Raw genomic sequence first — 18,094 nt, forward strand, 5'->3', positions numbered from 1 at the left:
ACCAAAAAAAAAAAAAAAATGATGCAACTTTATTATGCCTTTGCTGTTATTATGAGGTATTTGCCTTCTTGAGAGCAGGAGAGGGAAAAGTAACAACCTGCAAAGGGCTTTTAAACCTGTTTAAACACGCATGTAAACAAACTGTAAACAGCTGAAAACTGGGCTGGGTACGTAAATTACAAACTATTTTACAGCAAATGACGAACTGGGTGGCGCAGGGAGCCGTGCGGGGCCGTGTGAGGGCAGGCAGGGGCACGGCACGGCCGGCCGGTGTGGCGGGGGAGGCAGGGGCAGGCCGTGAGGAGCACGGACAGGCGGCGGGGAGCACGGGAGCGGCGTGGAATGGAGAGAGAGGCAGGAGAGTGGGGAAGATGGCCCGCAGGGTGGGAGAGGCAGGAGAGTAGGGAAGATGGCCCGCAGGCAGGGCCGCAGGGCTCGCCGTCCCGTCAGGGCCGAGCAGGCCGCGGCGGCAGGAATGAGGAGCCCGGCGCAGGCAAGCGGAGCGGACGGAATGTTCGGCTCCGAGCGTTCGGCGGCTACTTTGGGAGCTCTAAAGGGTCAAAGGTTCGAATCCACCCCCCGGCAGCCCCTTATCTCCGCTCCTCGCACATCGCTTAGAGTGTGGCGCGGTCCCCGCCTCGGCAGAGCGGGACTAGGCTGCGGGTGAAGAGGAAGACATGAAAAGGAGTTTGTGTAAGGCCAGGTACTTTCCACTTCAATCGGTGAAAGGCGATCGGCCGTCTCAGCAACGCCAGACTGCAAAGCCTCTCAGTGCTCTGCCCAAGCGGGAGCTGGGTGCACAAACTGAATGAACTCACTCGGCTCCTGCACCGGACAGACACTTCCAATCACACATCATGGGAGATAAATATCTCCCTTTTCCCCTTATAAGTCATTCTTCTCTTTCACTAACCTACTTATTTCACCTCCCCATGCTTTCCCTACCTGTTCTCCCTTTTTCTCCACCGCACACCAACACCTAACCCATGCCACAAACACTCTCAATCTAACCAGAATTATTTTTCTCAACACCCTCCTCAAACCTCTCTCCTTTCCACTTTCATTTCCTTCTAATAACAATTTACAACAGCCACAACACTTTTTGATGGTGATTACTCCACCTGTCCCCCCCACTTTTACTTCCCTAGATGATAAATAAACCTACCAAAAAAAAATGGGGCTGGGCATAAATAAAATGCAAACATAATCCAAAAGACATCCAAAACACTTGGTGGTTTCAAATGACAAAATGATCCTCTGGCCACGACAAACTCTTTCTTGTTGCAGTTTTGTTCTGGTAAATAGTTGCATGAGCCTTTTCACAGTTGGCACTTCCTTTTTGCTCTCAGCTTGACTCTTTAGGAAGATTTCCCCTGGAATATTTTCCAGAAATGTCCCTCAACTCTGCCCACAGCAGCTTACATTAACACCAAGTTGCAACTTGGTCAGGCTGAGGTACACTTGCAGTGAAAATTCCATCTCAAATATTTTGCCTTTTACAGTTCTTTCTTTTTCCCATCTCCAGCATGAGTGCTCAGGGGCAGGGTGCTGTGGGAGAGGTGCTGCTTGCAGCTTTTGGTGAGAAAAACGTGAGTTTGGGGCATGGCTGAGAATTCCCCCTGGAAACAGCTTTCAGGTACTCAGCCCAAGTCAAATCCTTCAGGCATCAATCTTTCCCTTTCAGGCATTTCCTTCTGCCTGACTTTTCCTGGTGATGTCTGTGTGTCCCCCTTTGCCAGGTGCTTGACTCCATCCCTTGGCAGCGCAGAGGGAAGCTGAGCTCAAGGATTTCAGGAGACTGCTGTCCACATTGCAAATTCAGACTTTCGTCCCACTGTGAGAATATTTCCTTCCCCTAATCTGCTCCCAACAGGTTTGCTGGAGCTGCTCTGTTTACATCCATTGAAAGCAGTGAGTTCACATAAATTATGCCCAATCTCTGACAAAATAACCCTATTTGTTCAAACAGGAAGCCTGGCAGTGTTTTTTCTTGCTCTCTCCTAGCACATCTTGGGATCAGCTGGCAACTGAGGGCTACTCAGATACACACTGATGAACCACCAGCTCTTGCAGAGCTCAGCTAAGCCCCTGTGGTTTCTTCTTCCCAGTGCTGCCCCCATTCAGTTTGCTTAAAAAAAAACCAAAAAAACAAAACACCAAAAAATCCAGAGAAACCAAACCCTGATTGCCAGGAGCACCACAGGCAGCAGCCACAGAAATGAGCTGCAGCTGAACTGGTCACACACAGGTTGCTGTTCTGCCCTTGGATTTTTTGTCTGTGCATCTCTGCTGGAGGGGGATGCTCCAGTAGCCAGATGTAAAAATGCAGATAAAATATGGTGTGAAATGAGCATGGGAAACCTCTTGTGTTGTTCCTGGAAGTGTCAGCTGAAGGCAAATGTGGTGGGAGACATGGCTCAGGTGGCATCCCTGTCTGTAACACTGGCCGTGGCTGTTCCACGTCAGGTGTCTGGAGCCCTCCCCTGGTGAATCCAGAATCCACCCCAAATCAAGGTCAATATTGAAGAAGGAAAGCCTGAATTTTCTTTTGGGGATGCCCGTTTCATTCCAGTCTCTCCAGGATCCTCACTCTTCTGAAAGAGAATCCTTGCTCAGACAGCAATTTTCCAAAAGGCAGCTGAAATTAGAGGTGGATCCCACCCATGACACAGAGTATACCTGACCTGAAAGGAATGACTGATGATGTTCTTCAGTGTTAAATAGATCTGAAGGCAGATCTGTTTAAACTGACTGATCACATTCTTCTCCAATAGCATTATGGGAATAATTCCAGTATGGATAGGGAAGCATTAATGTCATGGGCACAAAGACATGACAAAATTAATTTTTATTGGACTGTTGTTCCAATAAACAGGGAAGGGGAACAACAGGAAGGACCACAGCTGTGAAATCAAATCTTCAGGGGAGGGTAACTTTGAAGTCAGAACCAAAGCATACTCAGGGTATTCAGTATCTTTTAACCATTTCAAGACTGCATTAAAAATATGTGAAATTATACCTTTTTTTTTTTTTCACCCTAAAAATTTGTAATTTGGCCAAACTGCCTTAGGTTTAGCAAAAGCCACAAGAGCCATATCCCAAATTACACCACAGACAGTTACTCAAATGATGGGTATGAAATATAGGGGGGGAAAAACCCGTGCCTCTGCTTATATTTCGGTCTCCAATATGATTTTTCCCCGTTTGCAGATTCTTTCCCCACAAAACCCAAGGTAATTTCAGGTCCAGCAGCTGAAGTGGAACAGGATCCAGGGGGTTCTCATCAGATCCAGCACAGGCCCTGCTCTTCCTGGAGTCACCTGCTGTGATGACCCTGTCTGGATGCCAGGCACCCACCAAATCCACCCTGTCACTGTCCCTTCACGGGGGAGAGAAGATAGAGGACACAGCCTCAAGCTACGCCAGGGAAGGTATAGGTTGGATATTAGGAAAAAAAGTTTCACCGAAAGAACAATAAAGTACAGGAATGCTCTTCCCAGAGAAGATGGGAGTGGGGTGGGAATGGGGGGAGAGGCAGGAGAGTGGAGAAGGTGCCATGCAGGCAGGACCGCCGGGCGGCATCCCATTGGGAATGGGCAGGCCGGGGCGGCAGGAATGAGGAGCCCGGCGCAGAGAGGCGGGACCGACGGAATGTTTGGCGGAGGGCGTTTGGCCGCTGCTGTAGAAGCTCCCAGGCCACAGGTTCCAATCTGCCTTCACGCACAATCGTCCAGTGGCTCGGGGCACTCTTCGCGGCGCGGCTGATTCCTTGGCCGTCGGTACCGGAGTTCGCACCCGTCGCTTGGGGCTCCCCATGGTGCAAGGGCTGGCATTATCACCTGCGTGCGGCAGAGCTCTCCTGTGAGGAAGGAAGCACTGTAGGAGAGCTCCAATTCACCGCACCGCAGAGAATCTCAGCAACGCGAGACTGCAAAGCCATCTCAGTGCTCTGTCCAGGGATGAGCTGAACATACAAGCTCAACATCCTGCGACTATGGGCACTGCCAATCTACCATCATGGGAGGCTAAGTCTCCTTTTTCCTTACAGCATTCTTATAAATCTCCCTTTTCCTTATAATTCATTCTTCTCTGCTTTCCATTCCTCTTTTCCCTTTTTCTCCACTGCGCATCAACACCTACCCCATGCCACAAACACACATGCTCTCAATCAAACCAGCAATCAATCTTTTTTTTTTCTCAAAACCCTCCTCAAACCTCTCTCCTTTCCACTTTCATTTCCTTCTAATAACAATTTACAACAGCCACAACACTTTTTGATGGTGATTACTCCCCCCCCACACTTTTACTTCCCTAGATGATAAATAAACCTGGAGCAGAGGCAGACAGTGGGGCTGTGTTGGGTGGAGAGGAGCACAGGAGTGGGGTGGGAATGGAGAGAGAGGCAGGAGAGTGATTCTGTGATACAATGCCCGTGAGTTAAGAGCAGAGAGAGACCACTCACTAAACACAATCATGGGCATCACTTGGGGATATTAATTGACTTTATTGCCGAGAAAATCAGAGCAGGAAAAGGAGAAATAAAAGCAGAGGTTAAAAAGCCCTCCCATCCTTGGCAGCTGTGCCTCCTCCCCTGCGCAGCGCGGCTGGGGACGGGAGCGGGGCTGTGCTCAGCGCATCGGCCGCTGCTCCTGCCCTGCTCAGCGAGGGGAGTCCTCGCCCTGCTCCAGCGGGCCCTGCCAGGGGCCGCGGCTCGGCACGGAGCGAGGGGAGTCCTCGCCCTGCTCCAGCGGGGCCTGCCACGGGCAGCGGCTCGGCACGGAGGGAGGGCTGTGTCGGGCGGGGAGGCGGCGGGGCAGCGGGGAGCACGGCAGCGGCGTGGGAAGGGTGGGAGAGGCAGGAGAGCGGGGAAGATGGGAGTGGGGTGGGAATGGAGAGAGAGCCCCGCCACTTTTATTTCCCTAGATGATAAATAAATCTACAGAAATAAAGGTCACAGGGCATAAGAAGACAGCAAACATACTCCACAAGACATCCAAAACACTGGCAAATGCCAAAATGATCCTCTGGCCATGACAAACTCTTCTTCTTGTAGTTTCATTCCAGCAAATCATTGCATGAGAATTTCACAGTGGGCAGTTCGTTTTTGCTCTCAGCTTGACTCTTTAAGAAGATTTCTCCTGAAATATTTTCCAAAAAACTCCTTCAACTCTGCCCACAGCAGCTTACATCAACACCAAGTTGCAAATTGGTCAAGGTGGGATACAGTGACGGAATTTTAGTGAAAATTCTGTCTAAAATATTTTGGTTTTTTCCAATTCTAACTTTCCCATCTACCTCCTCCACACTCTCGCTGGACTTTTCCCACGTGTTGTATCCCAGCTCTGAAGTCCACAGCGGCCTTTGCAGCACTTCTACACATGAACCAGTTCTTGCAGAGACTCCCGAGCTAGCAGTGCTGCACTAAAATGCCTCCTGTGGCTCTGCTGAACATCTGCCCTCTCTTGCCATCGGTGTATTTCCACTTTTCCCTGCCCTTCCCGGTGCATTTCTGCTTGCAATGTTCTTTTTCTTTCCTGTGGGCTGCACCAGTATAGTGTCTGTAATGCTGCTGTAAGCTACTACTGTTTCCTCATCTATTTTAGGAGTCAGGGTTTTGTCCCTGCCTGCCTGTCCTCACCTTCATTTGTAACTTCCTTTTTTTTTGTCCTGGATTTTTTTTTTAACACAGTTTTAACTCTCTCCTTTTTTTTTCTTCCTTTTCCCCCCTTCACACAGAGTTGTATACTTTTTTTTTTTTCTTTTTTTTTTTTTTTTTTTTTTTTTGTCTGCAGGGACCAGGGGATCACCTGTAAAGTTAATGGAAGAGTTAATGAGGGAATGTAGGAATGCAGGAGAATGCTATTTTTAGCATGCTTCATCTTATGTAATAATTTTTTTTTTCCCTGTGTGGTATCAAAATAGATACCAAAATACCAAATAGAACTTGGTTTCTGATAAACCTGTTTTATGTTTTACAAGAAACCCCTGTAGATACTGATACTGCAGCCACCATGATAAAAATAAATCCCAGGGGGAGCTGGTCATTTACACTTGCTCAGGAAAAACTCTTGTGGAAGGCAGCACCTTGGTACCACAAACTTCTCATGGACAGAGCTGAAACTTGGTTTGTGCAGCAGATTTCAGGACTGTACATTTCAGTTCTGCTAAAGCTTTTATGTTGCTTTCCTTGCTTCTCTCTCAGCCTTTAGGAATTAACACAGGACAGCAAACATCCTGCTGGGTCTGCATCACACATTCACTAGGATCAGGGTATGGCTTCCTCTGTCTCTAGTTCCACTTCAAAGTTAAAATAATGATATTTTTATTATTTATTATATTTATTATATTTGTTTTAGTTTGGGGTTTTTTTTAACCCTGTAGATGCCTTAAACACACACATCAGTATTTCACAGCCCTTTTCAGCTCCTGTATGGAGATAATGCAGCGTTTGCAGTGTTCTAAGGGAAACCACAAGAGAGAAAAGCTTGAATAAATTGTGTGTGCTACAAACACATGCTCCAAATCAAGTTAACTAAAACCCTGGGATCCTCACTGGAAGAATGCGTCATAAATTCTCTTTATTCCTAATATTATGTGACAATTGTCTTTAAAATGTCTACTCAGGCACAGTTTAAGCCTTCAGTGAGGACTTCTGGAAGGGTCCATCCATGTTTGAGTGGTATTCCACAGCAGGTAGATATTTCTTCCCCAATAGATGAGTTATAAGTAAATAACTTTCTGTAACATCTAAGAATTGAATCCAAGGCTGAGCTTAGTCTCCACACTATTCCTTGCCAAGGGTTGCAGTGGCTGGTGAATTTTGCACGTTTCCAAGGGGGAGTCTTCCCTTATGGAAGAGATTCCCACTGCGGGTTATTAGCCCATTCTGGAGAGACAACCACATCAGGAAATCCTGGAGCCAAGAACAGCTGTGGGCTGGGAGAGCATCAGGGAGACATTTGACAGAAGCCAACCCTGTGCTGAAGCACTTTTTTGTGCATCCATCTCGCAGCCACTGTCAGGAGGGAGGACACAGCAGGGCAGGGATCACATCCGACCTGGCACAGATGTTCTGGGCAGCAGTTCCCTCCCTGCAGCGCCGTGCTGCCTGTGGTAAACACAGGAATAAAATACTTACCTGCCTCCCAGGGCTTTGTGAGGCTTATCCCGGAGACAGGAGAGTGGGGATGATGGGAGTGGGGTGGGAATGGAGAGAGAGGCAGGAGAGTGGGGAGGATGGGAGTGGGGGGGGAATGGAGAGAGAGGCAGGAGAGCGGGGAAGATGGGAGTGGGGGGGGAATGGAGAGAGAGGCAGCAGAGTGGGGAGGATGGGATGCAGGTGGAGGAGCAGCCTAAGGCAGCGCAGCAGGAATGAGCAGCCCCTGCCGGCAGGAATGATTAGCCCGGCGCCGGGAGGCGGAGCGGACGGCACCTATAGCTCTGCTCCTTGGCGCGCCTTCCGCGAAAACCTACGAGCCGCAGGTTCGAATCGGACGACGGAGCCCGGCCCCGGCTGTCTGTCGGGGTTAGCACAGCGCGGTTGGAGTGGCCCCGCGTGTTCTGCAGCGGGCGCTGCGGTCTTGGAGAGGCCCACGGAACGGCTCTCGTACGCAGATTGTGCTCCGTGGCAGAGAGGAGAGGACGCCGAGTGTGTGTTGGTGCGCGGCCTGCGAACGAGAGATCCACGCAGGCAGGGAGGAGAGGCGCGCCTAGAAATGGCTCGGCTTGGAGTGACCGCGGTCGATCTCGGCAACGCAAGACTGCAAAGGATCCCGGTGCTCTGTCCAAGCGGGAGCTGAGCACATGAACTGAAATTGCTCGGCTCCTGCGGTGGATGGGCACTTCCAATCATGGGAGGCAAAACCTCCCTTTTCCTTAAAATTCCTTCTTCTCTTACTCGTCTCCCCCCTTTTCCTTAAAATTTGTTCTTCTCTTGCACTAATCTACTCTTTCAGGGTATGGAGTGTCCTTCACTGGAGATATTCCAGAACCATCTGGACACAACCCTGTGCTGTGTGCTCTGGGATGACCCTGCTGGAGCAGGGGGGCTGGACCTGGTGACCCACTGTGGTCCCTTCCTGCCTGGCCATTCTGTGATCTAGCGATTGTGTGACCTGGCTGAAATGCAGGCCTTTGGTGTGAGGAGTAAATGAATGGAGAATGTAACTCAGTGACAACTTTCCTTCCTCTCCATTCCTGAACTACAATGGCTTGCTCACAAATCAGTGGGTGAGTCCCAGGGCCAGAAGAGCTGCCTCGTCCTCATGAAGATGGCATGCACAAGGCGATATTGGATGGTGCTTCTACTCCCCATTTCCTCAGGCAAAGCCTCAGGGAGCTCTTTAGGAACCCGTCCCTGCCTGGAGCGTGGGGACAATGCTGGCTGCCCTCCTCATTTTGTCCCGGCGAGCGACCTTCGGTGCCCCAGTCCTCGGGACAAGCGTCTGCCGCGTGTTTGGGCACAGCGACAGCCACGGCCACCAGCGGCTTGGGGACACGCTGCCCACCTTTCCCAGTGCCCAGGGGTGCCCCGACCCCGCCGCTCTCCCCATCCGCGGTGGGGGCGGGCCGGGGCGGGGGCGGCTCCAGCTCCATCCCGGCCCGCCCGCCTCCCGCAGCCAGTCGGGGCGGAGAGGCGGCACTGGAGGGCTCCTCCGCCAGCAGCCGGGCGGGCAGCGGTGCACATGGCATGTCTGATGGCGGCTTTCTCCCTGGGCAGCGCTTTGGTAAGGCGAGCCCTGCCTTCCCTGCGCGGGGCCGCGGCGAGCGCCGGGCTGGGGGGGCGAGGTGCGCGGCTGGGAGATGGAGCCAGGGCTCGGCGGGGAGCTCCCGAGACGCTTCCCGAGGGAAAAGCAGGGTCGGAGGGGTGCAGGGTGGAGGCTGAGGGATGCGAGATGCGGCGTGAGGGCTGCGGGATGAAGGATGCGGGATGAAGGATGCGGGATGAAGGATGCTGGATGAAGGATGCGAGTGTGCGAGCGGCCGGCGGCGCACGGCGGGACTTGACCGCTGGTTACCTCTGTCTGTAGCTAAGGCGGGGGGATTATCGCCGAGCATGCTCCCTGCGCCGCTGCGCCCCGCCGGCTTCCCAGCGGATTTGCGGAGGGACCGTAACCTTTGCATAACAGCGGGGCCGGCGGGGGACGGAGCGGGCAGAGCCCGCGGGACCGTCCTGCCGCCGCCGGGCTCCGGGAGCGGCCCGGCTCCTCGGCGGCTCCATAAACTACACGGGAAATAGCCCAAAGTGTGCAAAAAGCAGCTGAGAGGTGAGCGCGGTCCTGCTGCGAGCGCGGGGCTCGGGATGCGGGGCTGGGGCATCCCTGCGGGGTGGAGAGCGCGCTGCAGGTGTTGGAGCGGGCGGAGGGGGCTCAGGTGTGTCCGTGCCTTACACACGGCTTGGCTAAGCCTGCGCCTGTCGTAGCCACGGGATCGCCCAGCTTTTTCCAAGCCAAGGTGATCCCGGTAGCGGGAGGCGTTTGGATCGTCCCAGCTCGGGGGGATCCTCAGCCACAGCGGGTGGTCCCTGGAGGAGGCAGGTGTGTGAACAGGCAGTTCTGTCCGCAGAGTGACTGAAATTGTTTAATGTCCCAGCAAGAAAAATCTTTGCCTTCATACTCTCAGATGATTGAGTAGTCAGAGGCGAGGGTCTTGTCCAAGGTTCTTGTCTTGTTTCTTTTTGAATCGATCTGAACTGGAGAAGCTCTGACTTGTCACCTAGATAATCAAGGTGACCTGCTCATTCAGAGTTCCTTTTTGGATATTCCCTGTGATTGTGTGAAGGTGCCCAGTGGTTCCTCAGAACAAAAGAGGTTATGAGTGCCAAAGTCAGCCTTGAAAACATTCGGGGAAGAATATTGTTAACTCACCTTCTTTTGGCTTTTAGGGAAGTTCCCCTGCTTTAATTCTTGAGCTTTAAGATGTTTCCCATTACTCTTGTTATGGTCAAATTACATACCATGGCAGTGAACTATTTAAGAATTTGACAGTAAGTGTTACTGGATACCTGACCTCTAAGTAAGTTGAGAGCATGATTAAAATCTCTTTCTTGAGAAAATGTGGTGAGCAGAGCTGATTACTTTCATCCAGAACTTGGGGCTTGTGTGTGGAGAATGTGAAGACACCAGCTATGAAGTGGTTAAGCAGGAGTACTTTTTTTTCCCATCAGTGGTTATGTAGCACTGGAGGTTTTTAAATGTTTTTGTCAGCATTCATGACAAGTGTCTGATCTGAGCTGGGCTGCTCTCACAGCAAAGATGGGAAGACCAGGAACCATGAGAGGGAAATGGAAGTGGCACAGGCAAGAGGAGGCAGTGTCACTTCTTAGCTGAATTAGACAAATAGAGGGAAAAATAGAGTGGCAAGATCTGCAGCTCTGTCTGAGTTAATGCATTGAAAAGTAGCGCAGCACATCTGCTTTCCAAGAGATAACTTTGTATTATGTGTCAGCATGGAAAGCCTGGCACATCAGCCATCTAGAGAAGTCCTTTCCAATACAAATCTGCATCAAAAATACTAAATTTCCTAATAGACAGCTGTGCAGATGTTTGGCTCTGCTTATGACACCCACCAAACAAGAGATGACAGCGAACAGCCTTTAAACAGAACTGTTCAAAATTCTGATTAGCTGAAGAAAATTCATGACTGTTTTTCTTTTGAGCTTACACACATCCTGCTCATATTGGTGCAAGGCACCTGTGCTGGTAAAAGGAATGGAAAAAAAAATCCAAATTTTGAACGCATAATAAAAAAAAGAAGAGAAAGTGGGTGGAAGGCTGTTGTCATGGCCAGGAGGGGAGGGCAAGGAGGTTTGCTCCAAAAAGTGCCAAGTGGAATTGCACAGAGTGCTGTGATAGGCAAAGTGTAGCAAGAGGGATGGCTGTGAGCACAGGACATTGACCTTACAGTGTCAGTGGTGCAAGAACTGGAGCAGGGTTTGTGTGTTTATGTAGCTGATAAGATTTCCATTAGTTATCACTATGGAAAGCACTCAAGGATTTTGGGTGCAAAGCATTGTGCTTTCCTAAAAGACCTCCAGAAAAGAACTTGTACTGTCAACCCCGGTTGCAAAGTCTCCAGAACTATCAGTGCAGGAGGAAATAAGGCATGAAATAGTACATTTGAAAATTCTCAGAAATATAATTTCACCTTTACAGGAGCATAGGCTGATCCAGAGGAGCAAGAGCTCTTAAGACGTTTTGAGTGGCTGTCTCTTGAAATACCTGCACAAATAATTGCTCAGCCAGATCCCTTCCCCCTTCAGCTCTGTCCCAAGCCCTGGAATCAGAGTAACTAGAACCAAATGCCTTAAGTGCATGAGAAACCAAATACAATGGGGACTGAACTTATAAATGTATTAATCTGGTGCAAGATCTCAAAGAAAAACTAGTGCTAAAGGAACTGTATGTGCTGCAAGAGCTCTTTTACCTCTTCTGTCAAGGCTCAGGCAAAAGAACAAACAAAAGATTGCTTTATTTTACTCCTCTTTCACCTTTCAGCGCGTTACAGCGCTGGATTTTTGTGCTATTTAAAGAATAACTCCTCTGGTGCAGAAGGGTTTGAAACGTGTTCCTAAACAAAAGTCTGTGAACTTTCTCCACTTTCCCTGCAGGGTGGCAGCAGCTCTGCTTGCACCATGGCCGAGCCAAAGTCTGTGTGTGTTTCTGTGGACGAGGTGGTCTCCAATGGCACGGACACCCAGGACATCCGGCTCTTCAATGGACACTTAAAAAAAGTGGACAATGCTCTGACAGAAGCTCACAGGTTCTCCTACCTGCCCCGCAGGCCAGCTGTGAACATTGAGTTTAAAGAACTGTCCTACTCTATCCAGGAAGGACCATGGTGGAGAAAGAAAGGTGAGGAGAGCAAGGTTTCATCCACAAGAGGCTGAGGATGCAGCAGTTCATACAACTGCTTATTTCTGCCTCCCAATTCTTAAGTATCTGAAGTAAATATAGTATTGCTGTGCTGCCAAATATCTGTCCTGTGATCTTGCCTGTCTACAATTTATTGTTGAGGGTGGGTAGAGCATGCAGGAGTTTAAAGATGGGGGTGGGGGAAGTGAGGAGGCTTTGTTTTTTTTCACTCCTGCAATTGGCTGTTTTGTGAAATGGTTGTTTTCTCAGTACTCTTTCAGAACAGAGAGTATCTCAGAATTTCAGAAGGCATTAGACACCAGGAAAAAAAACCAAACTATTTTCTTTAAAGGTTGTGTTTGGAAAGAAATGCTGTGAGCTATAGGTTTCTCTACAGCTTAGATGGGTCTCTCAAAGCTTACAATTTCTGTGATGAAATCACTGGCTCTTGGTGGGACTGAATCCTGAGGTTCAGTCAAGGACCAGGATGCTTTTTGGGTAGCTCCTTTGCTGATCCACACTGCAAAGAGCTCACAGCCTGCAGCACAGGGCACCAAAATGATAGATATTGGGCACTTCTCAAAGAAGAGAAGTTGGGAGTAAGAAGAGATTATTCAGCTCTCTTCTCTATAGGTTCTTGGTTGATTCCAGTTCTAAAAGGTGATTCTGTCCTTTCTTCTCTGCTTGGCATCAATTCCTTTCATGCCTTCATTTGCTTTGTGTAACCGTGTGTTTCCTAGAGAGTTTTTGGTTTTTTGGGGTTTTTTTTTTGGTGTGTGTGACTGGTCCTCTCTGAAAGGAAAACTAGGTCATGAAGTAAATTCCTGCCAGCGAAAAGAAGTATGCCCAAGAGAAAAATGTTGAAATCTTCAGGAGAATTTTGTGTACTAAATGGCATAATTGCCCTTCCTCGAGGAACTCTCTCCCAGTAATGTAAATTGGTATGGTTGTGTGCTTCAGTTCTTTTTGGAGATAAGGCCCTGCCAGTGCAGCCCTCACCTGAGCCACGCTTGATACCTGCACTGGCCCTGAAACTACAAATCCACTGGCTTAAAGGTTCCACTTGAAATTGTTTCACAAAGTACTTGGCTGCCGTCTGTAAATTGTATCATTATCACAACACCAAGGCTTCAATAGTCTAAAAATGTGTGGTATGAAAAGCTCTGGAGCTGTTGCCATGAAAGTGCTACTGTATGCGGACAGGCTGTGCATACAATTATTCATTTGTTGAAAGATCTGCAGATTTCATGCTTTAATGGGTTTTTCAACATCAAAACCGTATGTAGACCCACTGGCCTTCTTTTAATTGCTTGCTAAAATTGCATGGAGCCACATTGTCCATAGGAGAACAGCTTGGTTTGGCAGCAACTTTGCTACATTCAAAATTATTCTTTATCTTATCAGAATGAACACAAAACACTGAAGGTTTTTTGTCCTCCAAGAAATGGAGCTATGCCAAAATGTCACATTTAAGATTTAAAAGCTTGAGATTTCTAACTGAATCTCTTTCTCACTGGCCAGAATTGATTGAGGGATCCTGTACCCAAAACCTCTGTTCAAATCTTCTGACATGCCTGGGTGGCTCGGCTTGAACAAAAAAAATATCCTGGCAAAACGTCCTGCTGCTGAAAATAACCCGTGGAGGTATTTAGCTCTGGGGTATGGTTATGACTGTGCCACCACATTTGGGTTTGAAAGAGGAGGTTGAACTTTCCTGGCTGGCTCTGTGGAGCGGTTCAGATCCTCCTCAGCTGGTCTCACACCTCGTGCCACTGCTGGGACCACCGAGGACAGGCTCTGAGCTGCTGTCTGCCCCCAGGGCTTGGCTCTCCTCTGCTTGCCAAGGAGCTGGCACAGACCTGGGAGGTCTGCACCCAGTGCCAATGCCTGTGAGCCAAAGGAAGGGGAATCACACCCTGTGGCTGAGGCCATTCCCATCTGCAGGCAAGCCCTTGCCCTTCTCCTTCCTCATCACTGAGAGCACAGCTGGAATATTCTATCAGTTTGGGTGCTTCATATCTATTAAACTGTTTTTCCCGGGCCAGTTCTTATAAGCCCTCGAAAAACACTTAATACACCCAAGGATAGCTCAGCTATTACTTTGGGGGCATAAAATAAGCAAGATGGTTTCTGCTGCGGTGTTAGAAACAAAAAAGGTTTAATACAAGGCAAAAAAACAAACAGAAAAACTCGAGCCAGGTACAGGAGTCTGCTCCTGGTAGAAACACTTCAAAAAGTGTTTCTTCAAAAGCCTCTCTTCTCTTTTGTTCTGTTCTTTTCTACTTGATTGATCAGGTGGGACTTTTTGGCTTCTATCCAATTAGATGTTCTGTGTTGTTTGGTGAAGTCCCTGAGGCCCTGTGAGGTGGCTTTTCACCTAATAGTTGAGAGAAACTTCTGGACTTCTTTCCTTTTTTGGGGGACAAAGGTTAGTTTTGCCACTCTGTCATTAGGGGACACATTCCTACACATATCAACAGAGACATGAAGCTGGAAAGGGTCTCTCAAAGGGGTTAAATAATGGTTCAGGGGGGTCTGAGGAGTCTGGGGCTGCTCCTGCCAGTAGTGCCAGATGATGAATTACACGAGCCCGTGGCCACACTTTGCAGTTTGGGTGGCTCAGGGTGGACACCAGGAAATAAATTCCTGTTCCCCAGCTGCAGCACTGGGATGTGTCACCCAGGGACAGTGGGGGACACGTGGCTGAGCTGCTGATCTGATCTGGAGCTGGTGGTTGTCTTGCTTTGAGTAGAGGGCTGGGCCAGGTGACCTCCAAAGGTCTCTTGCTCCAATGTTTCAGTGAGTTGCTGGTCAGATTATAGAAACCTAGAACCAAACTTTCCTCCCAGCCATGTTCTCTCCTCCAGGGACTGGCTGAATATATTGGTTTTAAAATAAAAGATTTTCCATTAGAGAAATAGAAAACCAAATTGCCTAAATAGTCCCCAGTGAAGGTAGGAACCACAGTTCAGATTCTCTGAATTGTTTTAGTGGTTCTGCCAGTAGAGGATTTTTTTTTGTGTGTAATTTGGGATATCTCTGTTCAAACCTGGTGGATTTGTAGCTGAGTGCATTGCAAATAAAACTATTCTGAATACCTTACACTGGTTCCTGTTCCAGTGGGAAACTGGGACTTTGCAGTGCCCAAGTGTTGTACCTCCAGCACTGGTGGTTACTGCAGTTCAGCACTCCTTGTGGATTCCCTGGGCTAAAAGTCTCTCATTGCTGGAATGTGAAATATTTGAATTCAGTTTTTATGAGAAGAATAGCAGAAAACATGCTGGGAAAGAAAAAAAAAAAAAGAAAGGAGATGTCTCTCAGTTCACATTGTTCTTGGGTGCTGGTTGTGGTAGGAAGAGATAAGGAATGCTGTTTCAAAAAAGTCTTTTAATTAATGGTGTTTCTATTCTGAAAAGGAGCTTAAAAAAGAAAATCTACTATTTCCACATCATTCTCTGTGATTGTAATGAATTAGTTAATACCTTTCAAGAGTGTTGGATCACAAAGGCAGAAGTACAGTTTCCTTGCAAAGACAATTTGTGCCAGCATGTTGGACAGGAATTCAACTGAAGAGCAATTCCCAGCAATTCCCTTCAGTAAAAATGGCATTGCAAAGTAATGTTAAGGTTAGGCTCTAAATTAGCAGAAGGAGGAATAATTAGTAGTGCTGCCATTGTGTTCTGTACTTAGCTTGATTGTTCAGACAATGCAACTCATGGTATGTCATGTCTTTTATTTTTCATTAAAAGCCCAAAAAAAAGGTGAATCTGCATTTCTTGTCAACAACAAAGGAGCTAAATAAGCCATAGTAGACTTCAAATTGGAATTTTTCATTTATTTTTGTCTCAACCTTAAATTGATTAATTAAACAATTAAATACCATTTTCTCTTTAAATATGAGGAGGGGCATTTTGGTTCTAAGGTTTATATGATAAATGCTGCTCTCCTTATGAGGTTTTATCAGACTCATAGCAGAGATTGGTGTGACTCTGGGGCTGATTAATTCCTGCTGCAATTTCCCCTGAGGTCAGTGGGATTAACAGGGAAGGAATAAGGCAGGTCAGTCCTTGCTCAAAGCTGCTGTGTCTGACCCACTCCATTCAGTAGGAGCTGTTGCCAGTATGGGAATTTGGGAGAGCTTAAAGAGGTAAAAGTTTCAGAAGGTCTCAGTTGACTTTGCCATTTTCCCCGTAAAGCTTTCAGGGAATTGGTCAACAGGTAGAAACAACTGTTCCTTCAGGTTTGAAGGAAAGGGATTTTTGAGTGATTTGTGAGGTTGAGGATCTTCCAGAAGTGAAAATGTGTCTCAGTCTTTGAATCCAGGCCATGTTCAAGCATGTCCTGGTGGTTTCCTGTGGCTCAGTGAGGTTTACATTTCAGAAAATTTCAGAAAGCCCCAGAGCTCCTGGAGGAACTGCTGTGAGGTTAAGATGGACTGGCAAAGCCAGAAAAAGGGAACTTCTGCATGTTTAGTAGAAATAACAGGGCTGCTTAGTCCCTGGATGCTTCTGCTTTCTTTTAGGATGAGGGACCCCGCTGGCTTGGAGGGGAAAAGAAAGAGTCCTGTATTAGATCCAGTGTGGATCCTTCAATGTGAAAAGCAAGATCTGCAGAGCTTTGGAACAAAACATGGCCAAAGTTTCACTGTCTTGTCACAAAGCCATTTGTCTGAGGGTTGAGAAGGAGACAGAAGTGGGTCTTGGCTTCTGAGCTGTGTGTTTACACTGCAGTTTGAAATGTAAATCACAGGAACACAGAGATTGGTTTTACCAGTTCATAGAAAAATTATAGATGTATAGGTTTTCATGGTAGGCCTGCCTGAAAACTGTTTGCAAGAGGATTTGGTAGATAAGTCAGTGCCTCAGGTTTCTGTCATTTCTGTTAAAAGCACCATGAAATAATCTGAATTGTGGTTTGGGGATGAATTATGTATAGTCCCCTATACAAAGCGGGCATGAAAAGTACTTTGGAGCTTTCTGTCTAGGTCAAAGTCATTCAGCTTTACTTGAAAAAGATACATACATTCTGTATAGCCATGAAAGGGCATTTCTTCTACTGTTTCTAGGTGGGTTTGCTATAATATAGCATGGAGATGGAAATATTCTGCCTATATAATTGAGTGCATCCAGTAAGAAAATAGTAATAAATCTGCTTGCAAAACACCACAACAACTCAGGGATTGCTTTTTTTTTTTTTTCTTTCCCCTCCCCTCTCACACTTCTCAGTATTCATGGCTAATTAGGCAACGCTTTAGTTGGAAATTTCTCCGTTGTTATTTTTAGGGCTGTAATGAGTCACTTGCGCTGCGTTCGAGTGCGAGTTCTGGTAGGATTTGGTCTGGAGTAACCTCTGAGCGCACGGGCTCCGGCCGGGCACAGTGCAGCCGGGGATTTTGGTACAGAAATTCACTCTCAGCAGAAAACGTGACATTTCCTGTTATTTTGGGTTTGTTCTGATGGCTCAAACCTCTTGGAAGCGAAGCGGAGAGGTGCTGCTGTCTGTGCTGTCAAGGTTGCTGTTCCGCAGCTTTGGGCGGCAGGAGGGCAGCGAAGGGCCGGGCTCCGAGGTGTCCAGAGGGGGAACACGGAGCCCTTGGAAGCTTGTTTGCTATTCATGGAAGGCCAAAAGTGGCCGTCACAGCCCGAGACAGTGTCATCAGGACAGCGTGATCCCTGCCTGCCGGCTCCGGGCGCTGTGTGTTGTGTTAATACCGCTCTCTGCGGAAGGTGGGAACTTCACCGCTGTCAAGGCGTCGGCAGAGATTTAAACAGCCTGGGCTTTGCTGATTTCGGTGCTGTCCTAGCAATTACCTCTGGCACACGCACAGGACAGACCCCTTTCTGTTTATTTAGCTGGGTGCTTCATTTTTATTTATTTATTTTATTTTTTTTTGCAGCATCCTCTCCGCTGAAAAGATCTCACACACACCCCTTCTCTCCCATCCCATCCCATCCTACCCAATCCCATCCCATCCCATCCCATCCCATCCCATCCCATCCCATCCATGCCATCCCATCCATCCATGCCATCCCATCCCACCCCATCCCATGCCATCCCACCCCATCCCATGCCATCCCACCCCATCCCATGCCATCCCACCCCACNCCCATCCCATCCCATCCCATCCCACCCCATCCCATCCATGCCATCCCATCCATCCATGCCATCCCATCCCACCCCATCCCATGCCATCCCACCCCATCCCATGCCATCCCACCCCATCCCATGCCATCCCACCCCAC

General features: G+C 48.4%; 1 protein-coding gene across 1 annotated transcript in view; it reads left to right on the forward strand.

Annotated features, from left to right (window-relative positions):
• Window positions 1-8,642: 8,642 nt before the first annotated feature.
• The window catches only part of ABCG1 (ATP binding cassette subfamily G member 1), a 55,593-nt gene continuing 46,141 nt past the window's right edge, over window positions 8,643-18,094 (forward strand). Inside the window, exons 1-2 of the mRNA XM_041487778.1 lie at window positions 8,643-8,726; window positions 11,609-11,852. Coding sequence (XP_041343712.1) covers window positions 8,685-8,726; window positions 11,609-11,852 — 286 coding nt within the window. The 5' untranslated portion in view covers window positions 8,643-8,684. The remainder of the gene's footprint in view (window positions 8,727-11,608; window positions 11,853-18,094) is intronic.

The sequence above is a fragment of the Pyrgilauda ruficollis genome, unplaced genomic scaffold (assembly GCF_017590135.1).
Source record: "Pyrgilauda ruficollis isolate IOZ18807 unplaced genomic scaffold, ASM1759013v1 scaffold84, whole genome shotgun sequence".
Lineage (NCBI taxonomy): Eukaryota > Metazoa > Chordata > Aves > Passeriformes > Passeridae > Pyrgilauda > Pyrgilauda ruficollis.